The sequence below is a fragment of the Nomascus leucogenys genome, chromosome 14 (assembly GCF_006542625.1).
Source record: "Nomascus leucogenys isolate Asia chromosome 14, Asia_NLE_v1, whole genome shotgun sequence".
In the NCBI taxonomy this organism is placed as follows: Eukaryota; Metazoa; Chordata; class Mammalia; order Primates; family Hylobatidae; genus Nomascus; species Nomascus leucogenys.
In genome coordinates this window covers 9,924,772-9,941,661 of record NC_044394.1, presented here as the reverse complement: position 1 = coordinate 9,941,661, position 16,890 = coordinate 9,924,772, and the positions used below count along the sequence as shown (strand labels likewise).

Sequence of the window (16,890 nt, the reverse complement as noted above, 5' to 3'; positions counted from 1 at the left end):
AATTAGGTGACAAGGTGAAGGAGGAAGGGGAATATGACATTTTATGTAGACACACGGAAGACTTCTTAAATGATATTTAAGACAGGAAACAGTGTAAGAGTTAGCCAGGCAAAAGAAGATTCCGGCCGGGCATGGCGGCTCACGTCTGTAATCCTAGTACTCTGGGAAGCCGAGGTGGGCAGACTGAGCTCAGGAGTTTGAGACCAGCCTGTGCAACATGGTGAAATGCCATCTCTACTGAAAAATACAAAAAATTAGCAAGGTGTGGTGGCACGTGCCTGTAATCTCAGCTACTCAGGAGCCTGAGGCAGGAAAATCGCTTGAACCCAGGAGGTGGAGGTTGCGGTGAGCTGAAATTGTACCAGTGCACTCCAGCCTAGGCAACAGAGTGAGGCTCCATCTCAAAAAATAAAAATAAAAAATAAAGTTTATTAATTTTGTTTAAAGTTCCTTGAAAATGTTATTCACTTTGTCCCTGAGAGCAACAAATTTACACTGCCCATATTGAATCTGCCCAGATCTAACCATGGGGATCAATCTGGTACTTCTAAACAAATCATAAATGCTGCCACTAAAATATTTGTTTTAATTCTGGCCTCAAAGTCATAGCTAATAAATAAGAATGGGAATTTAAAAATTGAAAAATAAAATGAATGCAGCTGCTGAACTAGAAGTTTCACAGATCTATTTAATAGCATCACTTCATGTCTTTTCTGAATAGGTCCCATACGAGACAGAAATGTATGCCACCCAGTCAACCAACCTACATGGTCTCCTAAATTCATTTTGCAGTGTTATTCCATCATGTACATTTTATAGCATTTTTAACATTTCCCAGGAAGTGGCTATGGGCCTGGTTTGTTCTTGGATTTTGTTGTCCAGGACGTGTTTATAATACTGTTGTCTAAACATATGTCTTTCTTTTAAAAAGACTAAAAGGGCTGGATGCAGTGGCTCACGTCTGTAATCCCAACACTTTGGGAGGCCGAGGCAGGCAGATTACCTGAGGTCAGGAGTTCAAGACCAGCTTAGCCAACATGGCAAAACCCCGTCTCTACTAAAAAAAATACAAAAGTTAGCTGGGTGCAGTGGCACACACCTGTAATCCCAGCTACTCGGGAGGCTGGGGCAGGAGAATCGCTTGAACCTGGAGGCGGAGATTGTGGTGGGCCGAGATCACACTACTGCACTCCAGCCTGGGCAACAGAGCAAGACTCCGTCTCAAAAAATGAATGAATAAAGACTAAAAGGAATTTATTTATATTCTTAAGTGTAACAGTGACAAGCACAGGTAAACTGGTTTGAGTAAGATCAGCTTTAAAAACAAAAGTCACGCAATCAACTTTTTGGCATGTGTTGTTTGTTTTACATAAACTTCCCTAAACTAGTAAAAAGTATTCTAACAAGCAATCCTGTTATTATTAGCCATATTACATACCCCATGAAAATGCCTTTAACCAAATTAGATAATTATTAGAGGGCTAAAACTTCCTAATATAAATTTTAAAACATATATGGTTACATGTATGGGTAAAGAAGGACTGGAGTATGTCATTGGAGGATCTATTAGTTATATTTTGGACAAAGCCAATTTAAATTGAAAACTGTATCTACTGTGCTAAGGCCTATTGAAATTACATATCTTTTTACAAAACACAAATTAATAAAAGTTCAGAAGCTAACAAATATAATTCAGCCAGTGTGCAGAGAACTGCCTCATTTTACTTAATTTTGTAATTTTTTTTTCCAGACAGGCTCTTACTCTGTAACCCAGGCTAGAGTGCAACAGTGGGATCAGCTCACTGCAGCCTTAACTTCTTGGTTCAAGCAAGTCTTCCATCTCAGCCTCCCAATTAAGTAGCTGGGACTACAGGCACGCGCCACCATGCCCAGCTAATTTAAAAAAATTTTGTTTAGATACAGGATCTTGGTATGTTGCCCAGGCTGGTCTCAAACTCCTGGCCTCAAGTGTTGGTCCCCCCATCTCAGCCTCCTGGGTCACTGGGATTATGAGCAATGTGCCCAGCTCCTACCTCATCTTATAATGTCACATTTCTTAATCACACTAGTAAATTTATGATTTACTAGTGGGAAGGACTTAAATGAAGGGTGCTAGAAAATATATCATTTTATCTCACAAAAACATTTTTAAAACTATAAGATAAATAATAATTTAAGGGAAAAAAACCCAGCTACTGAGGTAGCTATGCATTTACAAATAGCAATGCAGTTCCCTCACTAAAACATGTCCTCTGTGTATGTGTGTGTATATGTATGTATGCCAATCAGAAGGGTTAGAAGAGTAAATATGAACCAGAAACTAGCAAAGCAAAATAAAATGTCACCTAAGGATACGAGCTGATTAATGGTTAGAAGCCATGGCTAACCCCAATTACTTTTTGTACAAAGCTGGGTAGCTACTGACTAGCACTTGCTAATTAAAAAAAGAAAGAAAAAAATCCGGACTTCTACATCATTGAGAATTGAGCACTTTCTGCATCCTTGCTCATAATCAAGTAATAAGTCAATATTCAGAACAGCAAAAATACTCAAAGCTGAAAGTAAATAATTAAGATGAATTGTAAGTAATTGCCTACCAGCTACTATAAAGCATTGTGCAAACCAACTGTATGAGTGGTTGCTGAGTTATAAACTCTCCACTGAATACAGATATCTAAACAGGTATGAAGGATTTATAAAATGTTGCAGAAATGAGGACACATTGAAAAACATATCTGTGCACAACAAACTAATGAGTCCACTATACAGACTATGGTTCACAATCTATTTCAAATGTGCCATATTTTTCTCGACTCTTTCATTCAAATAATATTTATGGTGCCAGGCACTGAATCATTATTTTCTAATTAAATATCTTTCAGGTCCCAGCTTGGAAGTGATTTCCTTTTGAAGAACTATCTCCAAAACCAGGCTAATATTTATCCCCTAGCATGCTGTCCTTACTCCACAAAGGGTTTTCCTTCCTTAAGACCCTACTTGTGCATTTGCAACTAACCAGCAAGCAGACTCTATGCATAGGGACTATCTCTTATTAAGTGAATTACCAAGACTTAGCAAGACAAGGTGAATAGAGTCACTAGTGAAAGAGGTATCTTCCAATGTGTTAGCTGAAACAGGTGAAATCACACCAGCAAGCTTCAACCTTTTTGATAAAGGGTTCTAAAACATTTTTCTCCTTTTAGCAATATGATGAAGCCAAGAACCACTTTCTCAGAATGAAATTAAAACACAAAATAAAATACTTAAGATTTTAAAAAATTAAAATATAAGTAGTATAAGTGCTTTTTTGTTAATATATTAAATTATAGGCTCTATCATAATTTTGAAGCATAAGCAATATTTAGAGAATTATATATAAATGTGAAATGATATAAAAATAACCATTATTTTCATCACTCACAAGTTTACAGGTACAGTTAACTAATTAGCATCTCCATATAGGATTATTTCCAATGATATTAACAGGCTTCATAGATTGCTATATGAAACAATTATGTAATACCAGAACAAGGAAACTCTATACACCATGAACCATTTCAAAGTGAATAAATTCCAGAAAGAACTTTAGTAGAATCTCATCAAAATTTCTATAGAAAAATAAGGAAAGGACCGGGCGTGGTGGCTCATGCCTGTAATCCCAGCACTTTAGGAGACCGAGGCAGGTAGATCGTGAGGTCAAGAGATCGAGACCATACTAGCCAACATGGTGAAACCCCGTCTCTACTAAAAATACAAAAAAAAATTAGCTGGGCATGGTACACGCCTGTAGTCCCAGCTACTCGGCAAGCTGAGGCACAAGGATCGCTTGAACCTGGGAGGCGGAGGTTGCAGTGAGCTGAGATCGTGCCACTGCACTCCAGCCTGGTAACAGAGCGAGACCCTGTCTCAAAAAAACAAACAAAAAAAAAAGAAAGAAAGAAAGAAAGAAAAAATAAAAGAATTAAAAAGTACTGAACTGACCTATCACTTTCATTGTCAAAATAGAGACTACCATGCCTAATATAGTGCCATACATCTACAGTGGGGAATAGTTCAAAATAATTCACTAAGTTTCCTATTACTCTGAGACACCATGCCAAGCACTAGAGATACAAAGATTAATGACATCTGATCTCTTTGTAGGAGGAACAGATAAGTTAGCAAGGGAAACAAATATTTAAACAAATGACTGTCACAAAATAAATTCCATCATAGTTATAAACCTAGTCTCCCAGCAACACAGAAAAATAGGTATAAATATTGCTATTTTTAACCTTATTGTATAAACACAAATGTGAGAGGTCAAAGAAATCAAATGGCAAATGTAGATCAAAATTATGAAACCATTTTATGATGACTGCAACACTCTTTATATTATATAATATGTTCTTCTTATAATGCAAAGTCATAGGAAAAAAATACAGCTGCCAGTGTCAGAAGCACTGTAGGGTTATATGAAATACATACTAACACAAAGGAGATCTGACATAACAGACAGAATATCAATATGAGTCATACTGGTTATTCCAAGTGGAGTGCTACAAGTGACATAACTTCCAGGCTGTTTTTTCACATTTAACTTAATTCCCACAACACTCAGAGAATTTCAATAAATCTTGCCTTTATTAATTAAATCAATCCTACTGATTACCACTCACTATAAAAATCCTGTTCCCTTAATCAAAGATGACTTATTAAGATATTAGAGGGTAGATTATTCAAAGTGCTTTATAAAATAATATCTCTATATAATGATAATCTCTTACTATCATTCTTTATTTGAAAAGATGAAAAGAAGGGGAAAAGGACTGGCTTTTCCCATCAATTTTAAGTGATATAATCATTTCTGAAAACTAAGATTAAAAATAGTATGCTCCTTAGATACATCAACCAAATGGATAAGATTTGAAAAGACTGCAAGTTTATGATGACTATACCAGCTCTGAAAACAAAAGAGCAGTTTTATTTACAAAGTATTTTTAAAATACAGATTGAGCATTCCTAATCTGAAAAACCAAAATCCTCACAAAAATTTATGTTCTTCTTATAATGCAAACCAAAATGCTCTGAAATGCTCCAAAACTGGAGCACTGACATGATGCCACAACTGGAGAATCCACACCTGACCTCATGTACAAAGTCTCAGTTAAAATGCAGTCAAAACTATGTTTCATGCACAAAATCACTTAAAATATTGTATAAAATCACCTTCGGGCTATGTGTATAGGGTATACATGAAACAAATAAATTTTGTATTTAGACTTGGGTCCCACCGCCAAGATAACTCATTATATATGCAAATATTCCAAAATCAAAAAAAAAAAATCTAAAATCAGAAAGACTTCTGGTCCCAAGCATTTCAGATATAAAATGTAACAAAATTATTAATTAAAAAGTTGCTTCAGAAATAATGTCAAAATGACATACTGTAGAGTACTTGTTAATCTCCATAAGAAAAACCTGTTTCCAATAATGTAGATACTTGATAGTCATTACCTTACTCATGTGATCAAATATAGCACCACAAATAGGGAGACAACCTAAAATAATGTGTCTCCTATTGGGTTGAAATGATGTAGACAGCAATACTTATGAAGTTTACAAACAAGCAAAAACTCCTTAGCCTGAATGGATTTATACCTCTAGACTTAACTTCCAGTTAAACAGATAGATATCCAGGGAATGGAGAAATACAAAAACATTATCATAATGAAAAAAATTTGGCCAAGCATGGTGGCAATACTTTGGGAGGCTAAGGCAGGAGAATTGCTTGAGGCCAGGAGTTCAGGACCAGCCTGGGCGGCATAGTGAGAATCTGTCTTTATCTTTTAAAAAAAAATAGTAAAATTAAATAAAAATTTAAAAATCTTACAAATGCAGAATTTAAGACAACTACTCTGGATATTGTGAAAAGAAAATTAAGAGTACAAATCATATGTGATATTAAAAGGAACTAAAAAGATATAACAAAATGTAAGGAGTAAACCTTAAGAAGAAACAGAAAAAGAGCACCACTAAAAAAAAACCGAGAAAACTAAATTAGCTTACAAAGTGTTGCAAGTTACACAGAAACTTCAAGTTACAAAAAAAATGCTGCTCATATCCATTAATATTCTAGTTTGGAATACTGAAGTTCTTGGAGTAATTATAAACAGAAATTCATGTAACTCAACAGCATTGTTTAAATGGCTGCTATTTAATAGCTACTTTATTGAGAACAAAACTAATTTAAGAGGGATTTTAGAAGGGTACTAAATTTTTATTATAAATGCCTTTATTCAATATAACGACTTAATAACTTTTCTGATATGTACTGATACATGAAGAAAAGTCAGATTCCATATTCCATATTTGGCTGGAAAACCCATTATATGAATGGTCTACGAAAAAAAAAAAAAGACAGAGAGCGAACTTACCACTTGTATTAAAAGCCATGCAGCACACTGGCTTCTCATGGGCAGGGAAGTGGGCCACAATGCCATCACTGTCAGAATCCTCACTCACAAGCACCTTCACAAAAGGAATAAAGACAAATGGAGGTAAATATTTTCTCACCAATAACCGAGCTTGAAGACTATAAGAAGGTACATCACAAACCACTGACCAAATAACATGTTTCCACTCTAGTAGATTATTCTTGCCAATATAAGGAGAGAATTCCAGTTTAGAATTGAGGAAGAGATATAACATGCCCCCAAGCACATCAGTCATATAAACTCTAAAAAGAGTCAGCTGACTTGACTGTGGAAGACAGAAACAATTACTTCTTCAAGTATAGGTTCAGAGGAAAAAAAAAATGATACAATCAACTATTTTCAATTCTTTACAAAATGTAATCACTTAGCGCTTTATCCAAGGACAGGAAATACAGGTCTTACTGTGTTATGGGATCTGCTGGGAAATCACAATTTTTTGCCCATTATTGAAATATAAGAACAGGGGAAAAACAACATAATTTGTTAAACATAAATAAACAGGTGTATAGAGAAATCATCCAATAACATTTTCATATTATAGTATGAACGTTGTGTTCTTCAACTCTCAGTTTATAGACAGAAATAGAACTTCTTTGAAATGACTATCAAATCATAAAAGCAGAGGTACATTAGAATAGGTACCTCTGTATCTCAAATGGAGTTTCTTTTATTCACTCCTCTTAATTTTTAAGGCTACACTGAAATATAATTTACATTCCATATAATTTCCCATCATAAGTTCAACAACTTTTTTTAATGTTACTGTGTTTATTTATTGTTGTTTTTGTTATTCCTGACTCTTAATATAGAGTCTTAATCAGATGAGCATTCTGGCCTGGCCTCTGCAGGAGGGGCCTGTCTTTAGCCACGGACAAGAGGAGATTAAGGCCAGCATGATCCACAAGGTCAAGGGGCTGCAGAGCTCCCTAAGGCCAGTGTGCTGATGGGCCCTTCAATATTGTATCCTACCCAGTGCATTGGCAGGATGGGGTGACTGACAGGAATCATTGTTGCCTCTATGGGAAAGTCTTATGGAGATGGGGGCTGATGGATGTTGAAGTTTAGCCATTACATTACAGTGAGAGAGATTACATTACTAAGTGTCAGAGACCCTGCTGGGCACTTTCTGTTACTGTCACAGGTGGCTTTCACAGTAACCTTTTAAGAGAGCTCTTTTCATTTTTCTTGTGCATGGCTGTCCAGTTGTTCCAGCATCATTTGCTGAAAAGACTATCTTTATTGTATTGTCTTTGCTCCTTGTATTTATATGGGACTATTTCTTGGCTCTCTATTCTGCTCAAGTGGATCAATTTGTCTATTCTTTGCCAATGCCACTCTGTCTTTCTAAAATTAATTTTTCGATTGACAAATTTTATACATTTATGGTGTACATCATGTTTATATATATATATATATATATGCACATACATACACACACATTGTGGAATGGATAAACCAAACAATTTAATAATATGTACACTACCTCACATACATATTTTGTGAGTGTGTGATGAGAATGCTTAAAGCTATTCTCATACTATTTTGAAATATACAATATGTTGTTATTAAGTTTAGTACAATAGATCTCTTGAAGTTCAACAACTTTTTAAAAATTGTTTTACTTATCTAATGTTTCAGAAAGAAAACCTATTACACCAATTTTGGATCATAATATTTAGACACAGAGAAATTTGATTTTAAGTAGCCTTGGAAGTTGTCCTACACTGGCAATGCTATTTTTTTTTCTTTCAAAAATGCATGTTAGAGTCAAGTCTTACTATGTGTAAAATACTCTGCTTAGAGCTCAGAATATAAACCAAATGTTATTCCTGCCCTGAAAGATACAGAGCAAATGATCAGAACAGTTATTTTATCAGTTACAACATATATGCAAATATAGCCCAAAAAAACAATGTACTTAAGCACCAAGATAGTATTTGTGTGTGTGAAAGCTTTACAAAGATACAACTTGCATACCATAAAAGCTACCCGTTTTAACTGTACAGTTCAATCATGCTATACAATATCATAACCATCACAACAAGCCATCATAAAAATGTCTGAAACGTTATCCTGTCAGATCTTTCTTTATGCCTTATTGATCTAGCTAGAACCTCCAATTCAATCTAGCTACAAATACATTGATTATATTGATCTTTTCAAATAATCAATTTTAGACTTTTCCAATATTTCACTGTTTGCTGTTCCATCAGCTTCTATCCAGATCTTTATTATTTGCTTCATTAGTCTTTCATTGGTTATACTTTGCTCTTCTTTTTACAATCTTTTAAGGGAAACACTTAGATTATTAATTTCAGGCCATTTTCTTGTCCTAATATAAGCATTTAAAGCTGTAAATTTTCTTCCATAGAATACTATAGTTCTACTCCATAAATTTTTATATGTTCTGTTTTCATTTTCATTCAATTCAAAATATTTGCTAATGTCCCTAAGCTTCTTTCTTTGACCCATGAGTTATTTACAAATGCGTTTTATTTCCAAATATTTGGAGATTCCCCAAATCGAATTTTATTGATTTCCATTGTCCTTAGAGAAATACTCCTCATGACCTTAATCCTTTTAAAGTTATTAAGATCTGTTTCATGGCCAAGCATCTGTTCTATCATGTACAATGAATGTCCCAGATGCTTTTGAAAATAATGTGCATTCTGCAGTTTCGGGTGGTCAAGTTAGAAAATAGTGTTAATCATGTCTTCTAAGTCTTTTCTAATTTTCTATCTAGTTGTTCTATCAATTATTTTTTAATAGAGAAATAGTCGTACATGTTTACTAACATGCATGGGGAAAATTATGGAGTGCTTATTCCTATTAACTAATGAGAATAAATTATGGAAATCTTGAGCTGTAATAAACAGCTAAAATTGGGCCGGGCACGGTGGCTCATGCCTGTAATCCCAGCAATTTGGGAGGCTGAGGCGGGGGGATCACAAGGTCAGGAGTTCAAGACCAGCCTGACCAATATGGTGAAACCCTATCTCTACTAAAAATACAAAAATTAGCCGGGCCTGGTGGCGTGTGCCTGTAATCCCAGCTACTCAGGAGGCTGAGGCAGGAGAATTGCTTGAACCTAGGAGGCGGAGGCTGCAGTGAGCTGAGATCGCGCCATTGCACTCCAGCCTCGGCAACAGAGCGAGACTCTGTCTCAAAAAAAAAAAAAAAAAAAAAAAAAAAAAGAGCTAAAATTTCTTCTTTCAATTTTTCAGACTTTGTTCAATGTTTTTAGGGGCTGTGTTGTTAGGTATTTATATACTAATAATTGTTTTATTAATTATACATATTAATAGTGGTTTTCCAGAACAAGTATTACCGAGAAAAAAAAAAAGTTTTATCTGTATTATGTATTAACAATTGTTTTATTATATTGACCCTTTTATCATGAATGAAATGTCTCTCTTTTACTCCAGTAATACTTCTTGACGTAAAGTCTTTAATATTACTATGGCCACTCTAATTCTATTATGGTTACTGTTTACATGATATTTTTTAATTTCAACTTTTAGATACAAGGGGTGCATGTGCAGGTTTGTTACATGGATATATTGCACCCAGGTAGTGAGCATAGTAGCCAATAGGAACCCATACTCCTCCTTCCTCCCTCCCCACTCTAGCAGTCTGCAGTGTCTATTAATAGTTCCCATGTTTATGTCCATGTGTGGTCAATGTTTAGCTCCCACTTATAAGTGAGAACATGGAGTATTTGGTTTTTCATTTCTCCATCAATTTGCTTAAGATTTTGGCCTCCAGCTCCATGTATATTGCCGTAAATGACATGATTTCATTCTCTTTATGGCTGTGTAGTATTCCATGGTGTATGTATAACACATTTCCTTTATTCAATCCACTGCGGGCGGGCACTTAGGCTGATTCCATGTCTTTGCTATTGTTAACAGCATGGTGATTAATACACAAGTACATGTCTCTTTTTGGTAGAGCCATTTATTTTCCTGTGGGTATGTACCCATTAGTGGGATTGCTGGGTCAAATGGTAGCTCTGTTTAAGTTCTTTGAGAAGTCTCCAAACTGCTTTCCACAGTGGCTGAACTAATTCAGACGCCCACCAGCAGTGTATACGTGTTCCCTTTTCTCCACAGCCCCAGCAGCATCTGTTGTTGTTGTTGTTGTTATTTGAGATGGAGTCTTGCTCTGTCGCCCAGGCTGGAGTGCAGTGGCATGATCTCGGCTCACTGCAACCTCTGCCTCCCGGGTTCAAGCGATTCTCCTGCCTCAGCCTCCCCAGTAGCTGGGACTATGGGCACCCGCCACCACGCCCAGCTAATTTTTTGTGTTTTTAGTAGAGACGGGATTTCACTGTGTTAGCCAGGATGGTCTCGATCTCCCAACCTCGTGATCTGCCTGCCTCGGCCTCCCAAAGTGCTGGGATTACAGGCGTGAGCCCCCAGGCCCAGCCGGTTTTTGACTTTTTAATAACAGCCATTCTGACTGGTGTTAAGATGGCATCTCATGTGGTTTTGATTAGCATTTCCCTGATGATGAGAAATGATGAGCATTTTTCCATATGTTTGTTGGCCCATACGTATGTCTTCTTTTAAGAAGTGTCTGTGTGTCCTTTGCCCATTTTTAATGGGGTTATTTGTTCTTTACTTGTTGATTTAAGTTCCTTATAGATGCTAGATATTAGACCTTTATCAGATAAACCATTTGCAAATATTTTCTCCCATTCAGTAGTTGTCTGTTTGCTCTGTTGATAGTTTTCTTTTGCTATGCAGAAGCTCTTTAGTTTAATCAGGTGTCACCTGTCGATATTTGATTTTTGTTGCAATTGCTTTTGGGGACTCAGCGAAAAATTCTTTACCAAAGCAGATGTCAAAAAGGGTATTTCCTAGGTTTTCGTCTATGATTTTTAGTTTGAGGTCTTACATTAAAATTTTTAAAGCACGTGACGTATTTTTTATCATCCTTTTATTTTCAAACAAGTGGTCTTTGAATCTGAAGCAATTTGGGTCTGACACATTTGCCATTAATATATTGTTGGTATAATTGGATTTTAAGTTTGCCATTTTGCTATATATATTTATATGTCTTAGGTGTTTGTTGTTCCTCCTATCTTCTTTTTTTGTGTTTAGAAAATATTTTTAGCATTAATATTTTAAGTCCTCTGATACTTTTTCTGAGTAATTTCTTAGTGGTAGTTGGAGGGATTACAATATGCATATTAACTTATCATCTATTTCAGGTTAATATTGATTAAATTCCAGTAAAATACAGCTCATTGATGGAATATACCGGCATCTGCTACCTACTCCTTTGAGTTATCATCTTCCTATGTATTACCAATTTAAAAATAACTTGTCATTATTTCAGAAAAAAAAAAAAAAAAAACAGGAAAAAGGCTTCCCCTATGAAAGCCAATTTTAAAATTAGAAGAGGGCCGGGCACAGTGGCTCACGCCTGTAATCCCAGCACTTTGGGAGGTGAAGGTGGGTGGATCGCGAGCTCAAGAGATCGAGACCATCTTGGCCAACATGGTAAAACCTTGTCTCTACTAAAAATACAAAAATTAGCTGGGCGTGGTGGCACACACCTGTAGTCTCAGATACTCGGGAGGCTGAGGCAGAAGAATCACTTAAACCCGGGAGGCAGAGGTTGCAGTGAGCTGAGATCACACCACTGCACCACTCCAACCTGGCAACAGAGCGAGATTTCATCTCAAGAAAAAAAAATTAGAAGTGTTATACCTGATGCACAGATATCAACGAAAGGACACAAGAAATATGAAAAAGCAAGGAAATATGACACCTCCAAAGAAACACAATTCTCCAACAATAGGTTTTAACCCCTCCAAAAAATGTATAAAATGCCTGAAAAAGAATTGAAAAAATGATATTAAAGAAGCCCAGTGGGATACAAGCAGACAGACAACATGACAAAGAAATAAGAAAAACAATCCAGGATATGAAAAAGACATTCACCAAAGAGATATATCTCATAAGAAAGAACCAAACAGAAATCCATAAACTGAATAACTCAATGAATGACATAAAAATACAAGTGAGGCCGGGTGTGGTGGCTCACACCTGTAATCCCAGCACTTTGGGAGGCCGAGGCAGGTGGATCACGAGGTCAGGAGATGAGACCATCCTGGCTAACATGAGACCATTCTGGCTAACATGGTGAAACTCCGTCTCTACTAAAAAATACACAAAATTAGCTGGGCATGGTGGCGGCCGCCAGTAGTCCCAGCTACTCGGGAGGCTGAGGCAGGAGAATGGCGTGAACCCGGGAGGCGGAGCTTGCAGTGAGCCGAGATCACGCCACTGCACTCCAGCATGGGTGACAGAGCAAGACTCCATCTCAAAAAAAAAAAAAAAAAATTGAGAAGCTTCAACAATAGACTAGATGAAACAGAAGAAAGAGATTTCAGTTTGACAGGCAGGCCTTTCAGACTAACCCAGTCAGATAAAAGAAAAATGGGTACCAATGTACACTTAGATCAAAGGAATAAGTTCTAACATTCCATAGTAGAGTGACAATAGTTAACAACAATACATGGTACATTTAAAAACAGCTAGTAGTGAGGACTTAAAACGTTCTCTACACATAGAAATGCTAAGTGCTCATGGTTTTATATATCCTAAATACCCTGATTTGATGATTACACATTCTATGCATATAACAAAATATCACATGTACCCCAAAAATATGTACAAATATTATGTATCCATTTTTTAAAGATAACCAAATGGCCAATAAGCAAATGAAAAGAGGCTTCACGTCACTATTTCTTAGGTAAATACAAATTAAAACCATGATGAGATACTACTTTGCACTCATTAGGAGGGCCATTTACATCATTAGGATGGCCATTATTTTTAAAAAGAAAAATAACTAGTGTTGGGGTAAGGATATACAAGAAATTGAGACCCTTATCCATCACTGGACATTCGCTGGTGGGAATGTAAAATGGTCCAGCCACTGTGAAAAATAGTTTGGTAATTCCTCAAAAAATTAAATATAGAATTACCATATGATCCAGCAATTTGACTTTTAGGTACATAACCAAAAGTATTACAAGTAGAGACTCAATTAGAAACGTGTACACCAATGTTCACACAAGCATTATTCAAAATTGGCGAAAGGTGGTGGGCACGGTAGCTCATGCTTGTAATCCCAGCACTTTGGGAGACCAAGGCAGGCAGATCACTTGAGGTCAGGAGTTCGAGACCAGTCTAGCCAACATAGCAAAACCTTGTCTCTACAAAAAATAGAAGAATTAGCCAGACATGGTGGCAGATGCCTGTAATCCAGCTACTTGGGGGGCTGAGGCAAGAGAATCGCTTGAACCCAGGAGGCAGCAGTTGTGGTGGGCCAACATTGTGCCACTGCACTCCAGCCTTGGTAACAGAGCAAGACTCCATCTCAAAAAAAAAAAAAAAATTGGCAAAAGGTAGAAGTCAGCCAAATGTCCATCAATTAATAAATGGATAAACAAAATGTAGTATAGACATTCAATGGAATATTATGGAGCCTTTAAAAAGTATGAAATTCTGATATATGTTACGACAGGTATGAACCTTGAAAATATTATGCTAAGTGAAATAAACCAGACACAAAAGGACAAATATTGTAGGATTGCAATATGTGATGTACCTAGAAACAGGCAAATTCAAACACAAAAAGTAGAATGCTGGTTACCAGGGCCTGGGAAACAGAGTACTGGGAAGTTATTGTTTAATGGGCAGAGACTTTCAGTTTCAGATGGTGAAAAAGTTTTGGAAAGGGATAGTACCTGTACTGATAATTACATAACATTACAAATGTACTTAATGTCACTAAAATGCACATTTTATATTGTTAAATATTATTATATTGTTTGCATATACCACATTTTATTTATCCACCCATTCATCAGTTGATGAATATTTAGATTTTTTCTACTTTTTGGCTATTGCAAACAATGCTGCAAATATTCAGAGTTTTATCGTGGATATATATCAGTCATATAACTCTGTTTAACATTTTGGGAAGAACTTTGAAACTCTTTTACAAAGTGAACGCACAATTCTGACTAGCAGGTTAGAAGGGTCCCAACTTCTGCTTATCAGCCACAGGTATATCTTTTTCAAAGAAATGTTTATTCAAATCCATTGCTCATTGAAAATTAGGTAGTCTTTTTATTTTTGAGTTATAAGAGTTCTTTATATATTGCGAATACTGCTTATCAAAAATATGATTTACAAGTATTTTCTCCCCTTCTGTGAGTTGTCTTTTCATTTTCTTGATTGCGTCCACTGTAGCACAAATTTTGATTTTTATAAGGTTGTTTATGTCCCCATTTTTTAAAATATAAAAATATTAAGTATTTCTTACACATACATCAATCAACACACATCAGATGATGTTACAATTTCTAACGCAGTCATCAAATATAATCTTATAAATTCATTAAGTAGGATATCTTACATATACCTTTATTTTTACCCACCCCATTGTTGTTCTTTCATTTTTGAAGTTCTAAGCCTTCTTTTATTGTCATTTCCTTGGAAAACTTCTTTCTGCCATTTTTAAGAGTTGATCTGCGAGTGATAGGTTCTCTTAGTTTTCCTTTTTCTAAGAATGCCTTTATTTCCCTTTCATTTCTGAAGTATATTTTCACTACAAATGGAATTTGGGGCTACCAGTTCATTTATTTCAGTACTTTAAAGATATTGTACCACTTTCTTCAGCTTCCATGGATTCAGCTGGGAAATCTGCTGTCCATCATACAGTGCTGGTGGGAATATAAAACAGCACAGGCACTTTGGAAAATAGTTGCACATTTCCTTTCTAAAAGTGCACTTATACAACTCAGCAATACTCTTGGGCATTTACAGAGAAATGAAAACATATCCATATTAAAAACCTTTACACAAATGATCACGACAGCTTTATTCATAATAGAAAAATGCTAGAAACAATGCCACTGTCCTTCAAGGGGTGAATAATTGAACAAACTGACGCATTCATACAATGGAATACAACAGAGTGATTGAAAAGTACAAACTACAGCTGGGCGCGGTGGCTCACACCTGTAATCCCAGCACTTTGGGAGGCCGAGGTGGGCAGATCACGAGGTCAGGAGATTGAGACCATCCTGGCTAACATGGTGAAACCCCATCTCTACTAAAAAATACACAAAATTAGCCAGGTGTGGTGGCGGGCACCTGTAGTCCCAGCTACTCAGGAGGCTGAGGCAGGAGAATGGCATGAACCTAGGAGGCAGAGTTTGCAGTGAGCCAAGATCGCACCACTGCACTCCAGCCTGGGTGACAGGGTGAGACTCCATCTCAAAAAAAACAAACAAAAAAAAGTTCATCTTAAAATATTACATAATATATTATTCAATTTGCATAACATTGTCAGAGTCATAAAACTATAGAGATGGAAAACAGATTAGTGGTTATCAGGAAAAAGGGATGGGGTGGAATGAGGGATGGTCATGAAATACAAAGAAGTATGTGTTGATGAAACAGTTTAGAACAGTCCTGTATCTTAACTGTGGTGGGGGTTACATGAATGTATACATGGGATAAAATTTCACAGCCCTATACATGCCCACATAAACACACCAATGAATGCAGGTTAAACAAATAGAGAAAACTGAATAAGATCTGTAGCCTAGTTAACAGAGTGTATCATTGTCCATTTTCTGAGTTTTTTTTTTTTAACTCACACCACTCAGAAAATTTTCTTGTTTTGGTACTATACTATAGCTACAAAATATATCATCATTCAGGTTAAGCTGGAGGAAGTAAGGTGAAAGGCATGCGCAACTCACTGTGAGTCTATAATTACTTCAAAACTAATAAAAATATAGAATATATTGCAAGCTTTTGAGTGGCTCAGTTTCTGATAAGTAAAAAATGGTATCAGTTTTAATTTGCAGCTTTCTCATTAATAACAAGTGAAGTTATGGGTATATTTTATATCATTTACATGTATAGTTGACCTCTGAACAACTCATGTTTACAAGTGCTGACCCCCTGCACAGCTGAAAATCTGCATATGACTTTCACTCCTCCAATACTTAACTACTAATAGCCTACTATTGACTAGAAGCCTAACTGATGACAAGAATTGTCAATTAACACATATTTCGTATATGTATTATAGATTATATTCTTATAATAAAGAGAAAATATATTTACTGTTCATTAAGTGGAAGTGAATCAATTATAAAGGTCTTCATTTTCATTGTCTTCACTATGAGTAGGCTGAGGAGGAGGAGGAGGAAAGGGAGGAAGTGACAGAGAAAATCCACATATAAGTAGACCTGTGCAGTTCAAACCCATGTTGTTCAATGGTCAACCGTATTTTATTTTTTCTGTGAAATATTTATTTCTATCTTTTGCCCATTTTTCTACTTTAAACTTTATCTACAAGATTCTCTTTCCTT

The 16,890-nt window shown here is 36.0% G+C and overlaps 1 protein-coding gene across 4 annotated transcripts in view; it reads right to left on the bottom strand.

The window, feature by feature from the left end:
• Positions 1-16,890, bottom strand: part of BCAS3 (BCAS3 microtubule associated cell migration factor) — a 714,356-nt gene that overhangs the window by 456,309 nt on the left and 241,157 nt on the right. For all 4 annotated transcript variants that reach the window (XM_030828111.1, XM_030828114.1, XM_030828113.1 and 1 more), the window contains exon 13: positions 6,417-6,510. In XM_030828111.1, the coding sequence (XP_030683971.1) occupies positions 6,417-6,510 (94 nt within the window). The remainder of the gene's footprint in view (positions 1-6,416; positions 6,511-16,890) is intronic.